This window comes from Syzygium oleosum, unplaced genomic scaffold (assembly GCF_021117445.2).
Source record: "Syzygium oleosum isolate NSW1041296 unplaced genomic scaffold, Sole_v2.1 Sole_v2.01, whole genome shotgun sequence".
NCBI classification, from domain to species: domain Eukaryota; kingdom Viridiplantae; phylum Streptophyta; class Magnoliopsida; order Myrtales; family Myrtaceae; genus Syzygium; species Syzygium oleosum.
In genome coordinates this window covers 5,659,778-5,684,711 of record NW_026607485.1, presented here as the reverse complement: position 1 = coordinate 5,684,711, position 24,934 = coordinate 5,659,778, and the positions used below count along the sequence as shown (strand labels likewise).

General features: G+C 43.8%; 2 protein-coding genes and 1 long non-coding RNA gene across 14 annotated transcripts in view; 1 reads left to right on the top strand and 2 right to left on the bottom strand.

Annotated features, from left to right (window-relative positions):
• Positions 1 to 24,934, top strand: part of LOC115694232 (disease resistance protein RPV1-like) — a 133,364-nt gene that overhangs the window by 79,711 nt on the left and 28,719 nt on the right. The gene's annotated exons all lie outside the window — the stretch shown is intronic.
• Positions 1,283 to 2,724, bottom strand: LOC115664605 (uncharacterized). Its single transcript, XR_008817742.1, has 2 exons — positions 1,888 to 2,724; positions 1,283 to 1,672 (listed from the first exon to the last, which is right to left on the bottom strand). It is a non-coding gene; the product is annotated as an uncharacterized LOC115664605 (long non-coding RNA).
• On the bottom strand, positions 15,226 to 17,502 carry LOC130139627 (uncharacterized). 9 transcript variants are annotated; one of them, XR_008817729.1, is made up of 6 exons: positions 17,147 to 17,162; positions 16,390 to 16,456; positions 16,192 to 16,257; positions 15,995 to 16,043; positions 15,815 to 15,881; positions 15,226 to 15,377 (listed from the first exon to the last, which is right to left on the bottom strand). XR_008817729.1 is itself a non-coding variant. In XM_056317003.1 (5 exons), exons 1-4 carry the CDS (start codon positions 17,372 to 17,374, stop codon positions 15,840 to 15,842), a joined length of 333 nt encoding a protein of 110 aa, XP_056172978.1. In that variant the 5' UTR covers positions 17,375 to 17,502; the 3' UTR covers positions 15,226 to 15,377; positions 15,815 to 15,839. The 9 variants fall into 9 exon arrangements, 3 of the variants coding, with proteins under 3 accessions (XP_056172978.1, XP_056172986.1, XP_056172989.1); XR_008817735.1 differs by lacking the exons at positions 15,995 to 16,043; positions 17,147 to 17,162 and adding an exon at positions 17,217 to 17,502 and having other exon boundaries at positions 16,377 to 16,456; XR_008817731.1 differs by lacking the exon at positions 15,995 to 16,043 and having other exon boundaries at positions 16,377 to 16,456; positions 17,147 to 17,212.

Sequence of the window (24,934 nt, the reverse complement as noted above, 5' to 3'; positions counted from 1 at the left end):
AACCGTTTTCTACCTTTAAGATGGACGCTGTAAACTGCTCATGAAATGGGACCATGATTTTTTTTTATGTATTTCATGAGTTTGATTTGGTTTAGATATATTACTTTTTGACTGCTTTCGTTGGCTAATTGAGTTACCAGTAAAAGACAAAAGTCAAATTGATGCTAGTGTTACTGCATTCAAGTGCATTACTTTTTGTCAATTTATACGTGGGTCATTTATGTGAGATCCTTGGAACTTGCTGGTTTGTACTTTAAATTTGAACCTCATAACCATGCCTTGTAAAACTTAACTTTGCCATACCTTAAACAATGAAGGATATAGTCAATCGTGTAGGTTTTAATCCGTGATAAAAGCTCTTTCATTCACTTTTCGGTTACCTAGGTATGGAGCTTTAGGTTTCAACATTGGTAAGGAGAATCGCTAAATGACAAAAGAGACCTATATGGTGGCCTGAGCTCTTCTCTTGGTAATAAGTAAGAAAAACTTACGGGTTCTTACTGTAAAGGTAAGCTAGGGCTAGCGCAGGTAACTCGTAGATTTGACGACAGTGTATCTTTCCCAACGTTTTGGTGATGTACTTTGGCTTTTACCGTATTGTATGAACTACAGCTTATCATATAGTGTCAAGGATTTAACTGGTCTCTTGCTCAATGTGCTTTGAATGGTCACAATAAGCACTTTATGCTCCGAAATGATGAAGGAATTTCAGTTTTCCGGTTTCCGCTAATGTTAATTCCGGAATATCAAAAATAGAAGGTAAATGCTTACAGCTTTCGTTCCAAAGGCCGATCAAATCATTCTTACATGTCTAAACCAAGATGATATAAATTGCTTACCTCCTAAAAGTTGAAATTCAGCAGAGGTTGCCAATTGAAATGACGCAAACTTCAAATAAGATCATTTTTCCAAGATGGCTTGATTTTACTGTCCTGCCAGGAATAGTCGAAGTACTTGGCTGTGTCGAGAAATCTTTTATGTGCCAATAAGCCAGTAGTAGAAGGTAAGGTCACCAATTGAAAAGTGTTCTCCCTAGACAGTCTTTGTTTCACCTTATAAAACCGGTTAATTTCCAAATCATGCAAGTCTAACAATTTCAAAATTCACAAACTTCTGCCAATTTTGTGAAGTTCAACATGAGTTCAACCCCCAAAAAAAGAAAAAAAAAGAAAGGAAATAAAAAAGCAGTGTGATTCGGCTATGGATAGCTCAGCTCAGCATCCACACGTCCTTATTAGGTTTTATCGAGTGTGGTAAAAAATGCCACAAGCCCAAGATTAGATTGACAGGTAAAATTGCGAACGCATTCATTCAATAGGTATCACAGAATTGTATTTACAAGGATGATACATTCAACTTCATGCTATTTACATTCCAAGTGAATTTCAGTAGAGATCCTATGCATCTTGTGATGGACATGGAAACAGATTGATGGAATGCATTACGTGAACAAACTTCATCCAGAGCTACCTAATTATCTTCACAAAATTAGGTGCTGACTTAGGAGCATTTTACGTTAAGTTACTCTTGGCATCGGAGTCTTAACGCAGCCTCAATGCAGAAGAAGAAGGATTCCTGGAAAGCATAAGGTTTCCTTAGTCTTCGCTTCCGTATTCCTTCAATCGTGGGTCCATGACGATTTTGCACGATTCCCAAGTCTCCGCCATTAATTCTGCACCATAGTAGAGTAAATTGTCCGTGAGGCTGTTACCAGTTACCGATCCGCAGAAACACACTCTGATAAGTCATCCGTAAATATTTCCAGTAATAAAGGACTAGCATTCTCTAGAATAAGCTGATCTGTCACATGACTTATTGCACCTGGCATGATAAATCCACAAAATAATTGCTTGTAATAGGTACCTACGACTGAAACTACCTCCTTACCTGCTGCAAATTGGATCTTCTCTAGAGCCATCACAAACTTTCTCGACCTAATAAACCAGACTACCAAATCCTATATTATACAGCCATACCTACAAAAAAAAGAAGGATTCCAATTACATGCGAACACTCACATAAAAAAGAGTAAGATTATCACCAGACAAGCAGGTGGAATCAAATTATTTTCACATTATCTCACATCAATATGTTTATCCGTGACTGTCATTAAGCTAGTTGCCAATATTATAGGCATTAGTAGACATACATAATTTAAATGATTAATACCTTATAATTGCACAGAGCTTAAGACAAGGTCATCAGCCATCATAAAGAGAGAGAGAGAGAGAGTAATACACATTATTACGCGTCTTAAATTTGGAATTGGTACGAGAAACTCATGATAGCTTTATAGGAATGAGAAGAGTTCCTTAAATATTGTTAGAAAGGTCATGAATACTACAAACTGCCCTGCTTTGTTAAGAAGATAAAACAAACAAAACAGTTAAAATTTATACGCTAAAAAAAATGAGAATACGAACATTGTTGGAAAATATAAGACTTCTCTAGTTAGACAGGTTGAAATAAATGCAAAGCAAATGTCAAATGCAGTCAGCGACAATTCCCCATAATTTATCTGATATTCTGTCAAGATCAAAGTCATACCACCCTAGGTAAGTAATGGTATGTCTATTGTGGGAACCAAGAATAGTACGGATGCAAATGAGGCACAATATATGTCCATTAGTTATATGTATAGTATTTGGCATGCTGTAGTAAGAAACAAACATTGCATTGTCAATACGAGGTTGTCCAAATGTCAAAACCTGGACAATCTGTGCTTCGTGATTTACCTGCTGGAAATTAAGTGTCCTTAGTTATACAAGTAAATCAAGTGAGCAATGGTCTGGAAAAAAACAGCTTCACCACACATAGTTAGACGGCCAAATAACTTGAATGTTAATACTTTCATGAGGGGAAAAACTACTATGCATCAATAACCATATATTGCATTTCACATACAAAGGTGAACGATAGAACAACCCCTTCTCTCCATGAGGGTTGGAGGTCTAGTCTTACTGTGTCTTAGATCTCATCCATAATTTTCCCAAAACCAAACCCCACAGCCACAACAAAACCCAACCCACCCTCACATCCAAGAAAAGGTGTTAATAATATGGAATGGTGGTATTGGGGGTGAATTTTCAACCAAGGCGCATTTAAATTGTCACGCCCCGAACCCCTACGACACGCGACACCGCCTCTGATCGATTTAAGCGACGTCCCAGGAATATCGCTGACCTCAAAACGCCATCAAAGATTTACTACCACAGCGGATATCAACAATTAAACCCGGACAATTAAAACTGGGGAGAAAAATCAGGGAGAATACACATATCGTTTTCATTTCCTTCTTCTACCATAATATTTATATTTATAAACTGTCCCATACATGTACATGCACATCGCCTTTCTCAAAAATCGATACTCCAAGGATGAAGACTTGGGTTTACTACTACTCCAAAAATGGTGCTCGCTAAAAACCCATTCTGAGTCTGATTCCTTGTCCTCTGAGTCTGAGTCCCTTTATACCGTCCCATCCACTGAGGACTCCAAAACGTTCTGGTGGCGGTGGCGGAAGATTCATGGGTCCTGTCGGGGTTCTGAAATTGTTGGTTGAAACAACCGTGAGAACATTTCTCAGTAAGTTCACCCCTAAACCCAACCTAGGCTAGGCTAGCATGCAATCTCCTGACTGGAAACAATTATTCAAATCACAATACCACAATAGTCAAACAATTATCTGACCCTGCAGGTTAGGCAGATCAACATATAATAGTCACGGCACATGCGTGGCACGCATAATCACACGTTCATGCACCGATTCTCATACATTCGCATGCCAGTCTATGCATGTTCCATGCATGCAAATGTCGTCTACATGTCATACGCATTCTCTGGCCCACTGGCCCACACTGGCACAATGGCAATTTCCCAATTTATTATTAATTACGACTCGAGTCCACATTATTAACGGCCCGGTGGGTCTAGCACCTTCAAAGTGCATGAGGCGCGACAACCGATCGGCCCGGTGTCTCTAGCACCTTCAAAGTGCATGAGGAGCAACAACGATCTCCTTACGAACCAGAGCCTGCTTCAAAGTGCATGAGGATGGTCGTCTTCCGGACGTACCGGGCATTGTCCTGCTTCAAAGTGCATGAGGACGGTATCGACCCGAAGGTCACGACCCGAAGGTCCTTCGGTGATCACACAACTTATTATTATCTGAACCCAGCGTATAACGCTTCAGGGCATTTTAGGTGATCACATGCTCATGGTATACACGCATTCTCACACAATTTCATCACATACCTTACTCTCGGCATACACAATGCGTGTTCATGTTATGCAATGCAATGCACCATGAGCGCCAATTAAATTCAAACACTCAATATCACCACACGCTGAAACATCACATTGCAGGCACAACAAATAATATTGCCAGGCTCAAACATGTGCACAACATCATTCAAACTCAATCATGTCAGATGTAAACACGCGCATATACCACTCTTATCCCATTATTCCGTCCATTCTCATTTCCTCTTTCTCATTCTTCGCCAGTGACCCGCGTAAACGTACACGCCTCAGGTACACTGCGACCACTCACCACATCCGGCCCGCGTACTAGTTCACGCCTCAGGCCCCTCGATCGCGCCCCGAGCATCACACGCCTCGGTCCGATCCCACATTCACTTTCTCATGCCATTGCCTCAAATTCCGTGCACACTTGCACCCCACACTTCACCACATCACCATTTTCACACAAAAGCACATTTTCGCATAAAACAACATTTTTCTTTGTTCAAATGTTTTCAAATCATTTTTAGCCCTTCATGGGATTTTCATAAAATTCCAAGACGGACCTAACGGTACCGAACACGCATCAAACGACTCACCACAGCACAGTGCACAGTACTCCCACAGCTCGTGAACAGTAATTTCTGCACTCAAATCACAAAATCACACCACCGACTCTTCCCGACACTTACATGAAACTCCGAGCCGGACTCCACGGTATCATTCTCGTACCCAACAGCACGCCACAGCATACTCAACTTAATTACCACAATTTACTAATAATTTAAATATGCATCCAATACGATAATTCCCATTTTTCTCCCACCAAACGGCGTCAGATTAATTCCGATCCTTCACGGGACTTTCTCGCCATAATATCTAGGTTCCAAAAATTCAACTTGCGTCCCAATCGGACCATCACAGCTCGGTGAACAGTAATCCACAGCCAGTGAACAGTGATTCGAGGCATATGAACAGTAATTCCCAGCCCCTAATTTTCTGAATTTCCAATAAATATTACCCGAATTAATTCCTAAGGCCCGCCATAAAATTTTCACCCCCTATCCATGTAATTCCGCACCTAATTTCATACTGATTTCGTCCGAATTTACCCGTCGATACCCGAAGTCCTAAATTGGGTTTAGAGCGCGACTTACCCGCGTTCTAGACTTCCTCGGCTAGAACGGAAAGCGGCGGCCCTTAATCGGGGACAACGGCGACGACGTACAACTTCCGGGTGGCGGCGATCGGCTTGGACAGCGATGGAGTGGCTTGCGCGTGGCCGAGAGCCTCATGGCCAAGAGAGAGAGGGAGGGAAATAGAGAGAGAGAGGGACGGCGGGAGGGGGTGATGGTGGCGTACGGCGGCGTGGACGGTGGCTTGAGGGTGGTCCGGTGTGGTGGCGGCGAGCGGCGGCGCCGGCGGTGGAGAAAATGGCCAAGGAAGAACTCACGGTGGAGGAGGGGAAACTCACGGCCAAAAAAGAAAAGGGGGGGGGGGGGGAAGTCCACGAAGGAGAGGGAGAGATAGAGAGGAGAGGGTCTTATCTAGAAACTTTGACCCAAAAAAATATCTAAAGCAAAAATGACTAAAATACCCATTCTTCCATAAGCATGCCCTTTGTTAATCCTTAAGGGCAAAACAGTCAACTTTTTCGTTTCTTGTCCAGATTGAATTTTTTCGAAGAATTTGAGCACAACAAAAATTCACACGTGTCACGTACAACGTCGTCCTAATGTTCCGGTGTGACTTCCTAATTTTCCGGTGTCTAATTTGGGCAAAAATTCAATAATTAAATTCTATTAAACGCAACTCGAGCGTTTTTCGAGCTAACGGGCGGCTTGCTGGGGAAATTCGCAGAATCGACTAATGACTGATACTGAATCGAGTCACGTGCAAGTCCGTTCGATGCGTGACGATCTCGGTTGTCATAAAAATCGCGAAGATCAGTTCGGTATAATTTCGGAATCATTCGTCAAGTCGTTTCGTGGTCCAACGGAATCACCCGCGATCCACTACTAGGACAGTGGCGAACTGACCCCTAACTATCCTTGGATCGGCCAACAGTGGCTCAAAATATCACTTACGCGATTTAATGGTCGAAGTCCATTCACGGTCGAATTTTCTTTAGTCGCGCGAATTTAATTCCCTATTAGCCTTTCCTAATGGTTAGCATTCCCAGGGAATGATCGAGTTCCGGGCGAGAATTTACTGCGAGCACATTTCATAAAACTCAGTTATTTCATAATATCCAATTGGCAGAAATTTCGGAATGTCACAATCTTCCCCCCTTATGAAATTTCGTCCTCGAAATTTACAAATCCCACCACTACTCAAGATTTACAATCTTACTACTGCTCAAACAGCTGGGGGTATTGACGTTGCATAATCTCTTCGCTTTCCCAAACGACACCTTTTGTCCTTCGGTGCCCCCATACACTTGGATCATTGGGACTGACTTATTATGCGATCCATGATCCTTTCTATCCTCAAGCTTCATCGGCTCTTTTTACGTATGATACTTTGTCGTCCACGTCCGTTTCCCCTTAACGTGAGTCATATTTGGTTTATACTTCTTCAACGTCGGCACGTGGCATACATCGCATACTTAGGACAGATTAGGCAACGAGGCAACTTGCTAGATCATAACTCCGATCTTTTCCCGAATATCGAATAATCTAACATGCCTCGGCTCAACTTCCCTTTTCTGTCAAACTAGGATAATCTTTCCATTGATGAACACTTGGGCTGCCACTTAGTTCCCAATCTCAAGCTCTAAAAGTCGTCGTCTCTGATCATGAGACCTTTCTGACAACTCTACTTATCTGTCCGACTAAAAGTCCGTTCACAATGTCAGGAAGCATACCGACTTAGTCAATCTATCAACTACTATTCCGATGGAATCGGGTTTTCTCCGGCTTCACTTTGATCCTGTTACTACATCCGTGGGATCATGTCACATTTCCATTCAACGGTTATAATAGCCTTCTAGGCTTACTGTGCTGTGTCTTCACTTATAGGCACGTCAAACACTTGGCCATATTTACTTTCACCCCATTTTTCCGGCAGTGTCGCCACAAATCCTAGCACATTTCGTATTGCCGTGTGAACGTCGTAATTGCTCTCGTGGTCTCAAATATGATTTCTTTCTTACTCCCCACGTCATTGGACACACCTTTATGTTACTTGAGTGAACCTTATGCTTACTGTGTAAATTTCCATTCAAATTTTTTTTTTCCTCAAGTTTCGCCTCATCGGGTACACACAATCATTCCTAGAACCTCAAGATTTCTATCCCCGAGTATATGGAAATCTGACTTCCTCTTATCGGCATCCACCTTAATGACTCTTCGTATCTCGCGATCCACATAATGCCATTCCTTGTCCTGGGCCTGGATTTCCAACTAATCCTTAAGGCGATCAACAAATTCCACATTCAGTTCACCTCAAATTTAATTTCCAAGTCCCTGAGCCTTCCCAACGAGATTCATTCCTTGGTCACCCCATACGTCCCAATCGACTCACGACTTAACGTATCTATTGCTCCTCCAGTCTTTCCATGGCGATACGGGGTGTTGCAGTCAATTTTCCATCATGCGTTGGGTAATTCTTTACACGTTGCCTCAACTGGCACGACGCATAATTTGCTACTCTACTGTGTTGCATCATCACACACCCAAGTCTTCTTAATGAAGCGTCACTATAGATTTCGAATCCTCCTAGTTCAGATTGAATATTTAATACCGGGGCAATTATCAGCCTACACTTCAGTTCTTGGGAACTCTGTTCACCATGATCATTCCATTCAAACGGATTTCCTTCTTAATCAATCATGCCCATAGCACGGCTATCAACGAAAATCTTCCACAAAACGTCAATAATCGTCAGCCAAATCTAAGACACTGCCAACCTCCGTTATTAGCATCAATCTTGGCCACTTAGTCATCACCTCAACCTTAGTCGAGTTCACTGTAATTCCATTTCCCTTATATTATATGTCCAGGGAATATTATTCTATTGAGCCAAAATTCGCACTTGCCATACTTGGTGTAGAGTGCGAGTTCTCTCAAGGTTCGCAGCACCTCAGTCAGACTTGCTTTCTTGTTCCCAGGCTCCTCGAGTCTCTCAATACACCATTAACGAAGATTGTTATGAACTAATCCCATAATTCTTGGAACATTCGGTTCATTAGGTCCACAGAAACAGCGAAGCATCCCTTAGCTCAATGGGCATTACTATGAATGCGTAGTGCCCATACCTTGTCTATTAAGCAGTCGTAATTACACCTTCTTTTCATGTCCTTGACGAAAAATTTCCAGTCCGTCACACAATCTTAGGAACATTCTCTTTCTAAATTCTTTGCCGGTGACATCCGTTCATAATTAAACCTTAGAGGACACTAAAGTTCCTTGCAATTGATCGAACATGCTATCAATCCTCGGTAATGGATACCCATTTTTTTTTTTTTGGGTCCTCGAGTTCTTACATCTGAACCTTCAATTCCTTTGATTTCTGGCAAGGACACTCAATACAACGCTCTCGAAATCAATTCAACTCTCGGGCCAAATCTATCACGATTTCACTTCTCGTTCTAGTGGCAACCCGGCAATTCTTAAGGAAAGACCTTGAAAGGTTACACACCTCGTTTACTCTTTCAACTTTAGTTCCGTCATGGTCGGGTCAACCACATTCACCTCGTATCCTTTGCAACTATCATCGGATATCTAGTCACATCAAACAAGGGCATTCAAGGAATCGAAATTCCTCCTCGATTTTCCTGAAGATCAATCCTAAGACGTCCAATTAGGTTGAACTGGATCGTCCTATAGTCACAATCCATAATGATTTTCTGTCTTATTAGCTAATCTATTTCAATTCCCCACTCAAAATTGCACCTGACCAACACTATCAAGTTGACACTCTTTTCTCTACTCCCGATTACTATCTCACAGTTAAGACACTTTAACAACACCATCACCTTATCAATCGAGGAATCATTACACCAAACGTGACTCAAGTACAACAGACTCAATCCCATCCAGTTTAACTAGTTATTCCGACTCTCACTTTCGATGCAAGCCTTAAAACTGCTCGTTTGACGATTCGGCTTTTTAATATCCTTCCTAACTGGTGGAATGAATCGCCTATTTCCTCGCCATCTGCCTCTTCTCGAGGCGGCGATTATCCTTAGTTTGAGTAAATCACTATCCAAAAGTAGTTGCACTTTCCAACTGATCTCGCTCTATCACTTGAGCTCATTCATACACTTCCCCATTATTCCTGATGTTCAATGAGATAATTAGGTTTTAGAGACCCGACTTCAGTCATTCTCGGGATTTCTGAACCTTGTCCTGTGGATTCTCAACCAGTCAAATGGACTCCGTTTTGTATTGTTCCACAGTCATCTGCCCTCGGCAAATCACCTAAACTCCATCAGTTCCCTTCTCTTGGCATTCTCTGGGAAATATTTTCCCATAGGAACTCTTAACAATCATGGCTCGAATCTGGGTTGTACTCATTGGGGGATATCTTATCTTTGGCAATCTTTCACTAATATTTAACATTGTCTTGCGGCTAATACCTCACCAACGTTACTTTCTTAGCCTCGGTGCACCCCAAAATCTCAAAGGTTTTCTCTAATTCGTACACCCACCTCGGTGCAATCTCGAAATCACCCTCACCATTGACTTTATACGATTTCGACTTGAGAAACATTCCAACAACTAGCGCCTTTGCCTATTGGCCACTATCTGAGTTTGGCCTAACTGGCATTAATCCCACTCATAGTAGTAATCACTGCAACCTCAGCAGCCTAGGTAGTAACGACGGCCCCTTTTCCGAGTTTGCCTGCCTATACAATCCCTATTTCTTATAGAGTCTGAGTCACAACCTCTAACATTAAGTCTTGGGCCTCTTGGCCTACCGCAATTAAATACCTTTGGGTTTACTTACCCCTTCTCCTCAATCTTACTGCCTCAATGATCACCTACTTGCTATAATTCCATTCAGGAATTAGCAATCTAGGCCAACTAAATCAATCTGATTCTAAGCAGCGAATTAACACACCCGTTTACTCAACAAGCAATTTCCCTACTACAAATCACGAAATCACCATCATCAGAGTCTGAACACTTACCTCAAGTCCAGACGCACCTGCAACTCAATTACCACACACAATTTAACTTACACAAACAATCACAATAAACAATCTGGAGGCACGTGTAGCTCATTTCACCCTACAACCCACCTAGATCTCCCCATTTACTACCCCAGGGTTTCCGCTCCTTATCACTCCAATTTTCGACCAGTTCTTGATCGAGCTGACCTTGCTCTGATACCAATTCAAACGAGGATGTCACGCCCCGAACCCCTACGGCACGCGACACCGCCTCTGGTCGATTCAAGCGACGTCCCAGGAATATCGCTGACCTCAAAACGCCATCAGAGATTTACTACCACAGCGGATATCAACAATTAAACCCGGACAATTAAAACTGGGGAGAAAAATCAGGGAGAATATACATATCTTTTTCATTTCCTTCTTCTACCATAATATTTACATTTATAAACTGTCCCATACATGTACATGCACATTGCCTTTCTCAAAAACCGATAATCCAAGGATGAAGACTTGAGTTTACTACTACTCCAAAAATGGTGCTCGCCAAAAACCCATTCTGAGTCTGATTCCTTGTCCTCTGAGTCTGAGTCCCTTTATACCGTCCCATCCACTGAGGACTCCAAAACGTTCTGGTGGCGGTGGCGGAAGATTCATGGGTCCTGTCGGGGTTCTGAAATTGTTGGTTGAAACAACCGTGAGAACACTTCTCAGTAAGTTCACCCCTAAACCCAACCTAGGCTAGGCTAGCATGCAATCTCCTGACTGGAAACAATTATTCAAATCACAATACCACAATAGTCAGACAATTATCTGACCCTGCAGGTTAGGCAGATCAACATATAATAGTCACGGCACATGCGTGGCATGCATAATCACACGTTCATGCACCGATTCTCATACATTCGCATGCCAGTCAATGCATGTTCCATGCATGCAAATGTCATCTACATGTCATACGCATTCTCCGGCCCACTGGCCCACACTGGCACACTGGCAATTTCCCAATTTATTATTAATTATGACTCGAGTCCACATTATTAACGGCCCGGTGCGTCTAGCCTGCTTCAAAGTGCATGAGGCGCAGCAACCGATCAGGCCCAGTGTCTCTAGCCTGCTTCAAAGTGCATGAGGCGCAACACCGATCTCCTTACGAACCAGAGCCTGTTTCAAAGTGCATGAGGATGGTCGTCTTCCGGACGTACCGGGCATCGTCCTGCTTCAAAGTGCATGAGGACGGTATTGACCCGAAGGTCACGACCCGAAGGTCCTTCGGTGATCACACAACTTATTATTATCTGAACCCAGCGTATAACGCTTCAGGGCATTTTAGGTGATCACATGCTCATGGCATAAACGCATTCTCACACAATTTCATCACATACCTCACTCTCGGCATACACAATGCGTGTCCATGTTATGCAATGCAATGCACCATGAGCGCCAATTAAATTCAAACACTCAATATCACCACACGCTGAAACATCACATTGCAGGCACAACAAATAATATTGCCAGGCTCAAACATGCGCACAACATCATTCAAACTCAATCCTGTCAGATGTAAACACGCGCATATACCACTCTTATCCCATTATTCCGTCCATTCTCATTTCCTCTTTCTCATTCTTCGCCAGTGACCCGCGTAAACGTACACGCCTCAGGTACACTGCGACCACTCACCACATCCGGCCTGCGTACTCGTTCACGCCTCAGGCCCCTCGATCGCGCCCCGAGCATCACACGCCTCGGTCCGATCCCACATTCACTTTCTCAAGCCATTGCCTCAAATTCCGTGCACACTTGCACCCCACACTTCACCACATCACCATTTTCACACAAAAGCACATTTTCGCATAAAACATTTTTCTTTGTTCAAATGTTTTCAAATCATTTTCAGCCCTTCACGGGATTTTCATAAAATTCCAAGGCGGACCTAACGGTACCGAACACGCATCAAACGACTCACCACAGCACAGTGCACAGTACTCCCACAGCTCGTGAACAGTAATTTCTGCACTCAAATCACAAAATCACACCACCGACTCTTCCCGACACTTACATGAAACTCCGAGCCGAACTCCACGGTATCATTCTCGTACCCAACAGCACGCCACAGCATACTCAACTTAATTACCACAATTTACTAATAATTTAAATATGCATCCAATACGATAATTCCCATTTTTCTCCCACCAAACGGCGTCAGATTAATTCCGATCCTTCACGGGACTTTCTCGCCATAATATCTAGGTTCCAAAAATTCAACTTGCGTCCCAATCGGACCATCACAGCTCGGTGAACAGTAATCCACAGCCAGTGAACAGTGATTCGAGGCATATGAACAGTAATTCCCAGCCCCTAATTTTCTGAATTTCCAATAAATATTACCCGAATTAATTCCTAAGGCCCGCCATAAAATTTTCACCCCCTATCCATGTAATTCCGCACCTAATTTCATACTGATTTCGTCCGAATTTACCCGTCGATACCCGAAGTCCTAAATTGGGTTTAGAGCGCGACTTACCCGCGTTCTAGACTTCCTCGGCTAGAACGGAAAGCGGCGGCCCTTAATCGGGGACAACGGCGACGACGTACAACTTCCGGGTGGCGGCGATCGGCTTGGACAGCGATGGAGTGGCTTGCGCGTGGCCGAGAGCCTCACGGCCAAGAGAGAGAGGGAGGGAAATAGAGAGAGAGAGGGACGGCGGGAGGGGGTGATGGTGGCGTACGGCGGCGTGGACGGTGGCTTGAGGGTGGTCCGGTGTGGTGGCGGCGAGCGGCGGCGCCGGCGGTGGAGAAAATGGCCAAGGAAGAACTCACGGTGGAGGAGGGGAAACTCACGGCCAAAAAAGAAAAAGGGGGGGGGGGGGGGAAGTCCACGAAGGAGAGGGAGAGAGAGAGGAGAGGGTCTTATCTAGAAACTTTGACCCAAAAAATATCTAAAGCAAAAATGACTAAAATACCCATTCTTCCATAAGCATGCCCTTTGTTAATCCTTAAGGGCAAAACAGTCAACTTTTTCGTTTCTTGTCCAGATTGAATTTTTTCGAAGAATTTGAGCACAACAAAATTCACACGTGTCACGTACAACGTCGTCCTAATGTTCCGTGTGACTTCCTAATTTTCCGGTGTCTAATTTGGGCAAAAATTCAATAATTAAATTCTATTAAACGCAACTCGAGCGTTTCTCGAGCTAACGGGCGACTTGGCTGGGGAAATTCGCAGAATCGACTCATGACTGATACTGAATCGAGTCACGTGCAAGTCCGTTCGATGCGTGACGATCTCGGTTGTCATAAAAATCGCGAAGATCAATCACTTCATCCGAGGGGTACGATCGTTCGGTATAATTTCGGAATCATTCGTCAAGTCGTTTCGTGGTCCAACGGAATCACCCGCGATCCACTACTAGGACAGTGGCAAACTGACCCCTAACTATCCTTGGATCGGCCAACAGTGGCTCAAAATATCACTTACGCGATTTAATGGTCGAAGTCCATTCACGGTCGAATTTTCTTTAGTCGCGCGAATTTAATTCCCCTATTAGCCTTTCCCTAATGGTTAGCATTCCCAGGAATGATCAGTTCCGGGCGAGAATTTACTGCGAGCACATTTCATAAAACTCAGTTATTTCATAATATCCAATTGGCAGAAATTTCGGAATGTCACATAAATGCTTCCACAAGAAGCACTTAGATGTTGGTGGGGTGAGTCATATCCTGCTAATGACATAAACAAAAAATTCCAGGTTCATTGTGAAATTGCCTCTAGAACCCCAAAACTTACGGTCATTAATAGCAAAGGAGAAACTAAATCTTAAAAATGGCCACTATGCATGGAAAGGGCCACGACCCATGGGCATGATGTCACAATTGGCTCAAAACAATTTTCAGAAAGAAACCAGCAAACAAAAATGACATCTTAAACCATCCAAATGTTCAGACAAGATGTCACAGTTGCTATTAATACTTCGAGAAAAGGTTTAGTCTAAAGTTCATGCAACCCACGATCCTATCATAGGTCACGTGAGTGTCTGTATAATCCGTGTCCAAGACAAAGTTTGACCCTCAAAGATCACTACTTGTCATGGAGAAGAGAATTAATGGGACATGACTTTGGGGTGGGTAGCATTTCTGGTACTAGTTCCACAACATGTGCCTAGAAAACTCTGGACCACTCTGTCCAATAAAGCTGAGACAAAAAGCATAAGTTAGACATTTAGAATTGGTTCCAGCCTACAACATGTCTGACCAGTAGTCTGACTGAAAAGGAGCTGCTTCTTTTGGTTAGAGAGAGACAGACAGAAACAGTGCACAGAACACAGATTTAGGATCAATATATTCTAGTCTAAAATGCATTAGCAATTCAAGATTACATGACATAAAATTTGAGCTCAAGCGCTTGCAAAAGTTATATATCCGGACCATAAACTTATCAATAATCCCATAAAGTTTCCAGCAAGTAAACTTTGTAATGATTAGTTGGAAGTCTTTATCCACTATATTTAGGTATTCAACCAACTTTAAGCTCCATGGCTTAACATGTAAGACAATTCACACAACTAAATGCGTAGACCATAGATGGTTCAAGTAAAGGGTTATTTGCAACCCATTCTGCTTGTGTTTTGTCTACGGGTTGATTTACCAAAAAAGAAAAAAACCAAGATGCTGACCAATTGTAAATATAAATATGAAGCCATAGAAAGTTTAAGATATCCAGAGTCTCCAGAGTCTAGACTCTTCAAGGCAGAGTTGGCAGAGAATTCCAGGTAACTCTTAACAGACCAAAACTAAATAAATGGAAGAGCACAATAGAGAAGAACCAATATCTGAACCCATAACAAGTTTTTAACTATCTTGCCACAATATCAAGTCCGCAAAAGGATGCCATAGGCCCTCCCATAGAATGCCCTGTCGCCATGACGTCGATATCAAATCCTTGGCTCTTCTAACAGCATCCAAAGTACCAGGTCGCATTGTTGTATTGTGACAAGCATGATAAATCCATGATGAACCTAAGCAAAGACAATAGAATAAGACTATAACTCATTCCAAATCAGAAGTATCCACAACTTGCAAGAGGCTCATCATCTCTAGAACCATGGCTACAGGCATGCGGGGGTAGTTTAGGTCAAGCTGTTTCCAATAGAAATCTTCAATCCAATTCTGTATGCTGTAGATAGAAGTAACCACTAACCGAAAAAGTTCAAATAACTTTTCCAAGAACAAAATTAGTGAAGTATGTGATCTCCTCATGACTCCATCTAAATTTACAAGCACATAGCTTTCATGTCTCAGTGGAAATGATTCACTGTTTTCCCTTCTTATGGACAGCAGACCCATGTGCTTTGTGTACGCACTCAACCGAGGCTACTCTTCTTAGCTTAAATTTTCATCAAATCCTTCGCATGTCAAATGTAAGAGGAATAATTGCTAAAGTTAACATGCATACCTATGTTCTTGAGTACCTTTGAAAGCTATAACTGCAGCATTAAGGTCCTGGCCACCCCAATATATGCCTACAGGTAATATATATTGATTAGAAATAAGGACAAAAAATTAGATGAAATTCAAACATAGAGGCATCACGAGCATCGCAAATTGGTAGGCCACTGCGACATGAATTACATACCTATAAGCAGTGCTGGACGTCAAACTATCAGATCAATGACTTAGAACCCCTGCTTTCAAATCCAAAGGCATTAATAACCGGTCAGAAGCTAATAAGAGAAGGCAGCATATGCCCACAAAATCTCATCTCAAGAATTGGCCATTTAGTACTGAGGACAACCTTAGCAAAAATGTCATATTAAAACGTAGTCAAATTACCTTGGTCTTTCCATCACAACTAGGACATGTCCAACTAAAAAGTTGTGTCAAATCTGACATGTAAACCTGCAAAACAAAAAGCTTTGCACCTTGTTACAATGTTATTGTATTGAAATGGTGAAACCTGAAGGGTAATAACAAGAAGCTCTATGTAAATGGGAGAAAGTTTATAAAGAACACTTTACTACAGATGCATACTCCACCACTATCGTCACAAGAGTCTGATTGTAAACAGCTTGAAGAGCCTTGGACCTCACTCAAAGTTCTGCATTTACCAGTTGAGAAAATTTCAGATTGAAAATGCAGTCACAAGTTCATTCAATTACAAGCAATGAAGCAAGTTTCTTATGTCTCTAGCAAGCTATTTCAACAAATCAAGTGAGAGGAACACTTTAAGGAAACATCAACTCAAAACAATATTTCAGTATATTTCTACCGTCCTTCATGAACTTAAAGAACTATATATGTTCAATGCAATGCGTTGAAAGGGGAATATGTAAACAACACAAGGCTCCTCTTTCCCAAAAGCTATTCCACTATAACCTTCAAGCTACAGTCCATCACTCAACTGGAGAAAAGCTGACTAGCTGACAGTCAATCACTGTGAGATACTCAACAAATTTTATCCCCAAAGAAGAAACAGCAGGATGAAATTTGTACCGACAAATATAAGGAAATTCAATCGATCCGACCATATTCCAAGCAGTAGCATCGATCCAAACTCGGTAATCCAATAGCTTAACAAAACCAACCAAATGCAACACGACACTGTCAGTCATATATGCCTTGAAAACATCCAAATCTGCACCAGAGGGACCATTCAGCTATAGGTTGGCCCCCATTCAATCAGGCACTACAGCTCCATGACACAGTCAACGATTCCCCAACGCTGAAATACCTAAATCCGCCAAATTCACAATACAAATCTCACTTTCCAAGCTCAAAACTGACGTACCCAACACTAGAGCCTCCGAATTAAGTCAGAGGATCACAGTAGTAAACTGGCACATGAACACGGAATTTACCTCTCGCCCCACTCGCGGCAATCGAGCATGTCAGAACCACCATCGCCGTCAACCGCCACCCGTTCCGCTCCATATTCTACAATAGAAACGGATCGAACAGTGTCATCGAGTAAACGAAACCGCGCCACAAAGAAATCGAATCTCTGTACGTTTCCCATCGGCAAACAATTACATGAAATCGAATGCCGCGAATCGCGCAGTGAGATAGAGAGATGGATCGCGATCGTCCGTATTCCTCGAATTGAACCTTGATTCCGGTCTCTCAGGTTGGTGGATTTTATGAAGATTTTCGTGATGGGATGGCGATCGAAAGCTATGGCAACTTGGGGCAAAGGGAAGGGGAGGATGATGAGTATACGACATTTCCTTATTTGCCCTCGGGATCTTCTTCTGTTGTTGGCGGGCAGATTCGGTGATTTCTAATGGTGTCAAAACCAAATAATATGCCCGAACCGGAACACGAACCGACCCGACCCGACCCGAAGTTTTGGGTATTTTCGGGCCGGGTCAACTTCATGTTCGGGTATTAGCTAAGCAAATGGGTATCTCAATGGTTTCGGTTTGGTTCGTGTTCTAAACACGAACCGAACCGAAACACATATTTTTATTTTTAGAACCAAAACACATTTCACTTTGTAGCACTGTCATTCAACTTCGTCTTGACTTTTTCGACGTGGCGTGAACAAAAAGTTTTTGTTCTTTTGCTTAGGTTTACTTGTGTGGATCGGTTCAATGTATGCTGTGATTGGGATTTTGGTTGCTTCTGATCGTGCGCTCTTTTCCATCGTCCTCATGTGCTGAGCATTAGGAGCAGCAGCACATAGAGAGAGAGAGAGAGAGAGAGAGAGAGAGAGAGAGAGAGAGAGAGAGAGAGAGAGAGAGAGAGAGAGGGGAAGGCTGGGGCCGCCGAACAGGATGATGCATCAACGTCGTCCCAGTTAGCAATGAGAGGTGTAACAGTCTGAATTTCGATTCTTTTCCCGGGATTCATGAAATGAATATTTTGGCCAATGCACTTATAGTGAGATCTCACCCGGAAATGCGCATTCTCGGGATGCTAACCTTAGGGGTAAGGCTATTACGGGATTGAGTTCGCACGACCAAAGAACTCGACCTGGGTTCGATCTTCGACCATATGGATTGACGAGGGAATGTTTTGAGCCAACCGAGACCGATCTACTTGATTGATCGTGTCCAAAGGGCACTAGCGACAGACCCTCGCAATTATATGACAACCGAGGTCGTCCCGGGTGGAGTAAACCTAAACGTGATTTGACTTAGTGTCGGTCACGGGTCGAGAGCGCGTAATTCCAATGAGCCACCCGTTAGCCAGAGATAAGCTAAAGTCGCGATTGTTCGATTTTAGTCATTTCTTGGAATTCGGGCCCGGGAATCGAGAATTTTGAAAGTGACAATTTTGGACAGCCGATGACGTTTTTGGCTTGGCCAACCTTGGGGCCACCCATTTCTGTAAAAAAATGGATTTCGGTCCGGGACCCGGAAAATGACCATTTTGCCCCTCTGGTCACCGATGGCGATTCTGAGGTCGTTTGAGGTTATTTTTCGAGGCCGACGCCATTTTTGAGTGGCCACGCATACCAGGAGTGGTTTTGGCCAAAAATTGGAATTTCGACAAAAATTGGAAAAATAATATTATTTTATTCCCGAGACTTTGACGTGGATTTTCGAGGGCTTGCGCGATGAATTTCGCGATTCCGACGCCATATTATGTTGGCCACGCACATATGGAACACGTATGTGCAAAAATTGGAATTTCGGTTCGGGATCGGAAAATTACCAAAATGCCCTTGGACCCATTTTTGGTAATTCCGAAATTTTGGATTTAATTTGGGATTAACCAAGGTGAGTTAGGCTTAACTCAGGTCTGGTCAACCATGGTTAAGAGCAAATGACCATTCTACCCCTAAATTATTGGATTGGATCATTTTTGGGCCCTTGGATTAGGGGCAAAATTGTCCAATGGGCCTAGATTGTGACACTTGGATCCCACTAAGCTATCTTTGACCTATTTGACCAGACCCTCTCTCTCTCCTCTCAGCTATTTGATTATTTTCCCCCGTGCAAGTTCTTCTTCTTCTCCGTTTCTTGTTCTGCAGATTACGTTTCTGCCATTTTCGGTACTGTTCACGCCGGAACAGTACCAGCCGGTGCTGCCCCCACCAAGCCAACATCACCAGCAACCATTTCCACCTCTGTGCAGCCACCACAGCCCCAGTTTTTGTCCAAAACAGCCTTGTTTCTCTGTTTTTCTCTTTCCCGGTCTGCAAACAGTACCGCCGGAGCTTCGCCGGAGCTCCGATCGCCATTCCGTCGACACCCAGCCGTCCAGCCTCGCCGTACGTCGCCGTCCAGCACCGTCCGTACAGTGTCCGTACGGTTACTGTTCACACGTCCGTACGGATCACTGTTCACGCCGGACCGTCGGACGCCGCGGCTGTCACCGGCACCTCGCCGGCCACCGTCCCAGCCCCGTCCCGTACGGTGTCCGTACGAAAGCACTGTTCACGCGTCCGTACGGGGTGCACTGTTCACGCCGTCCGTACATCGCCGGCGACGCTGCTGCCGCTGTCCCGGCCCGTTCAAGCCCCGTTCTGTGTCGCCTTTTTGGGTAAGTGTTTTCCCCAAATGTCATTTAGGACCTCGGGTATTTCTAGACTCGTTTAGTATTCGGTTTAAGTGATTTTAGGGACTGTTAGTGGTTATTTCGTGGCTGTCTTCGGGACTAAATTAGGGGCTGAATGTTTGGAGGTTGTGGGCTGATTGGGTGACGAAATTCGTGGTTTAGGAATGCTGAGTTAGGGCGGTGATGTCGAGGATCGATCGGGAATTAAATGGGTGATTAATTGGAAATGTATTGGCTTGATTGGGTTTATCGGATTAATTGTGTAGTTTGCTGTCATTGGCTTGTTCTAGTTTGTGATTGGGCCGAATGTGATGTGGTGCTATGCCGTGTGTGTGGCCGTGAGGTGTGGTGGCGTGGACATGTGAATGTGCATTGAGTTTGTGTGCCGAGTGTGGGTGATCATGTGGTGTCCGTGTGATGAGAATGCGTGTTTGTGAAGTGTACGTGAGATGTGAATTTGGTGTGTGGCTATAAATGTGTGAGGCGTGTATGTTTGGCCGTGCGTGTGCTGGTTGTGTGTAAGTGTGGTTTGAGTGGAACGAGGATATGGAAATGTGAGATTGGTTGGAAAGGATCCGTCCTGAGGCGTGTACGTTTACGCGGGACGATGCCGTCCCTGACGAGGTGACGATGCCCGGCCCGACGGGGTGTCGATGCCTGACGTGGTCAGAAGACCGTTGGCCTGATGCGTTTTACGCGGGCGCGGTAGAAGGAAAGTGTGTGTAGGATTCCGTCCTGAGGCGTGTACGTTTACGCGGGACGATGCCGTCCCTGACGAGGTGACGATGCCCGGCCCGACGGGGTGGCGATGCCTGACGAGGTCAGAAGACCGTTTGGCCTGATGCGTTTTACGCGGGCGCGGTAGTGGTGGAAAGGTTGAGAATGAACAAGAATTGGTGGGACGAATGAAATTAAGAAAGTGACGCGTGGTTTGAGTTGGTGTGCGAGTGTGTTTGTATCGCGTGGTGTGATGCTCGATTATGGGGTAAAAACTGCTAGGCATGGTATGGGACGTGCCCAAGTGGGTTTTGCTCTATAATCGGGGCACGCGCGCTGCTGTGATGTATTTCTGTGGCATACTGGATGTGTGGTTGACTAACGTGCAGGGACGTGCGTGAGGAATTCGAGGTAGGGTCGCATGTGATTGTTAGTTGGGCTGATCGTTGTGTGTTATGTGTGTTTTCGTGCGGCGGTGCGTGAGTGCCTACGTGGGGTTTGGGGTTGTACACTTATTGAGATTCGTCTCACGGTTGTATAACCGTCACTTTCAGACCCCCGGCCCTAAACCCGGGAAGTGCGCCTTTTCTTTTTGGAAGTCCGGGGAACTACTGTTGGTACCCGAAGTGGAGCCGCAGTGAGTTCCGGAGATTCGAGCGGAGATTGAAGCCGCACGTGAGGAGGGGCGATCCTTAGGTTTTTCCTTAAGATTTTGGGGGTTGTGTAAATCGGGTTGACCCATAGGGAAGTTAAGTTAACCAGACCCTGATATTTTGTTGACGGTGATTTCGGATGCTAGTTTGTTAATTATGCCTGTAATATGATGTATGTATATTTGGTGTTGTATGAATATGTGGTTGCTGGATTGTTTTGTTGTTCTACCCCGTTGTCGTCATTATTTGTCCGGGGTTTTATTTTTCGCTTCCGCATGTGGCTCTGATGTTTGGGTTGGGTCGGCGACGTTCCTGGGACGTCGCATCATTTCGACCGGAGCAGGGGATGTCGCGAGCTCGATGGGGTTCAGGGCGTGACAAGAGGTACTAGCAAATAATAAGGGAGTGGGGGAGGAGGCGATGGGTGACCACTCTGTTCCTAGCAAAAATATTTCCAGTCTCATTAGAAATGGCAGTCGGCCTTTTTCATGGGAACAGACATTTAGAGAGAAAGAGAGATATTGCATCCAAGGATCAAGTAATTGATAGAACCAGGTCGCACTATTGGGACACAAGAAAAGATTCATTTCATGGTACCCTCCCAGTCCCGGACCTTAGTTTTCGTCGTCGAGAGCCATCGATGTTCGTGACGGGCCTTTTTGAGCTCCTCGTTTGATCGGGACGAATTGACCGGAGATCTTTCCTATAGAATGGCATTGTATGTGGATACACGGAAAAAATATCTTAACTGCTCTAGTCTTGGAATGAACGGATTAGCACTCAATTTATTACCGATGGGGATTGGTGGAGGCGGTTGGGTAATTCCGATAACTTTCAAGCAATTGTAACATCGTCAAATATTAGCTTGAACCCAAAAAAACTCGAAACCCGACCCGGTTTTTGCGTTTTGGGTCATTTTCGGTTCGGGTCAAGAGTCCACATATCTTTTATGATTCGGGTTGAGTAGGGTAGCGTGGAGACTAGACCCAACCCGACCCATTGACACCCATTTGTGTAACTTAACCTTAATTTATAATAAAAATATAAAACACGAATCCGAACCGAACCGACCTGACCCGATCCGACCCGATCACGCGGTTATATCATGTTTGGGTCTTGTTTCGGATCGGGCCAATCACACATATTCATTGTTTCGGGTCGGGTATCACGAAACCCGACCCGACCCGACCCATTGACACCCCTAGTGATTTCGTCGTTTGCGTGAGGGCACTGAGGGAAGTTCCACTAGAAATTCACATTTGGGGTTCTATCTTCTCTCTTTTGCAGCTTACCTTTGATGTCTCCACATTAGCACTTCGACTCAACTTAGTTGAATTAGTTTTTTTTTTTTCATCTGCCCTACTCTAATTCTCATCTCACTCTCAAATTTTTGTTCTGTCTCTTTGTAAAATATGAAAATCTGGGAATCAAACCCTACACTTGAAACTAAACGTTCCCATCACCAGTTCATGAAAAAGTGGAAATTCGAACCCTCTACCTCCTCCATCCTAATGGGAAGGATAGCCACTAGAGCAATCCTTATTATATGAAAATGCAATCACTACTAGACGCACTGTAAAGGTGTATTCCACTTTAAAAAGACAACTGTGTTCGGTTACATATGCCTACTTTTTCTCAATTTGGCTTAACAAACGGTGGGAGATGAGAGCTCCCATTGAACCAAAGCTGTTGTGCCTTCAGAGTATAGAACCATCAGTCGCTCTGAATAGCTTTGATTAAAAATGCGATCCTTAATCTAAGTTTCTAAATATGCAGGCAAGGACTGCCGTCGTGAAGGATGAGAGATTACGCGAAAAAATAAAAAAGAGGGTTCTACGGTGGCGGGAAGCAACATGAGACAATAGCGATGTTGATCCTGAAGAGGTTACTTGAATCTGTGAAAATGTTTGCGATGCTAAATAGAAATGGTAGAGGACGCATTTAGGGAATGATAAGATCCTGATTGGTGCTCAGGACCATTGTAATTGGGATTACCTTATGCTATATGTCTTCATGAATTCCTGTTTCTCCAAAGAAATGCACCTTGCCTAGGTGACTGTCAATGAATGAACACATTTCATAATTCATGTCAAGTCGATGCAGAGTCTCTGCAGTCAAACATTTGTATTGTAATGGTAAATCGAGACGTTCTTGTGTATAGGAGGCCATAGCTCATTGTCCAAAAAATTCTCAGATTTACCACAGTTTGAGATAAATATGTCATAGATGTACCAATTAGGGGTAAGTATAACACTGATATACTAGTTCGAGAGTTTTTTATGAAAATATGACATGTGCATACCAGTTTGAGATTTTTTATGATAGTAAATCTATTTTTATAAAAACTTAAACTTTGACTAGTTGTCCAAAGTCACTCTAGACTAGACTAAAGTCACGTTAGATCCACATCAGCTCTATTCACCTGTCGTTATCTACGCAAGCCGCCACGTAGGGACAGAATTGTAAAGGTAGCTATTTTTGGGACACCAGGACAAGTTTGGAAAAATTGATAACACGAAAAATTGAGGCATCAGTGTCACACTGGGTAAAATGTAGGCTTTTTAATGGAATTTTCTCAAGCCCAGTTAGCTTCGTTTGCCAATCGGTGTCCACACAAACGGACACGTCCAAATTTTACTGAATAGTGCACTTTGACGAAGGTACTGGTACAAGTTTGAGATTTTGACGACATGACCCATCGCCATCAGGAGCCCTCACCTTCGTGCGTCGATCCCCTAGCGACGGTAACTCCTCGCCCGTTTGAGTCTTTTGCCACACCTTCGTTTCTTTATATCTCCGTTCAGAGCTCACGACTTATGTCGATGGAAGTCGCGACCGCCGTCGATTCACTCCAACGGAGGTCGCTAGCCTCGTACGGCCATAGATACGTGGTTACGTGAGGCAAGCCGCCTCCACAACCGCAGCGTCGGAGCTCCACTCGGGTTGATTTGCTCGATTTTTGGAGCATCAGAGAGAGACAACCCTCAGCCCTGCTTAAAAACATAATAAACAGATAAACTTCCTCGCCATGAGGGCAATTGGGTATTTTTGCAGCAGCAAAAAGAGGCATGCAGTCATGCACTTGATGATCTAAAGATTCCAGAAAATCACAGGAACAACTCGTATGGCCGGACCAGGGGGTGGGGTTTTTCTCCAAAATAGCCCCAACTGGACACCATAACCCTGAAAGTGACACTACGATTACCTACAAGCAAAGGCGCAAGTGTTTCCCGTGCAGTGCCATTCCTGCAATTTGGGGGCAAGTGCGTGGGCATTTACGGCGACACGGTGTTGTCCGAAAATCCAATGCAAAGATACATTTCACACCGTGCGGTCAGTTTCGGCGCTAAGTAAACTCCACAGATGCAAGATTATTACAATTCAAAAACATAAAAACAACGAGAGCGAAATTCTTTTTGATATTTTATTTTAGTCACCGAAGCCACTCGATTGCTCCTCCCATCTCTTCAGAATCGCACTAATTCAAAAAAAGGGCCGCAACACATGGGCATGATGTCACAATCGGCTAAGAACAATTTTCAGCAAGAAATCAGAAAACAAAAGTAAAATTTTAAATCATTTGTGTTAGGACAAGATGTTAAACTTGCTACTAATACTTTGAGAAAAGGTACAGTCTGCAGTTTATGCAACCAATGATGCTACCATAAATATTTGACTCTAAAAAAATCACCACTCGTCATAGA

Bases quoted from the DNA above. Each gene is read 5' to 3' on its own strand.
- LOC130139627 (XM_056317003.1), bottom strand. From the start codon at position 17,374: ATGGGAAACGTACAGAGATTCGATTTCTTTGTGGCGCGGTTTCGTTTA. The intron at 16,258-16,389 runs GTATGCATCTGT...TTTGTTTTGCAG, and splicing joins CTTGTGACGATAGTGGTGGA to GTTTACATGTCAGATTTGAC. The intron at 15,882-16,191 runs GTAATTTGACTA...TATTACCTGTAG, and splicing joins GTTGTGATGGAAAGACCAAG to GCATATATTGGGGTGGCCAG.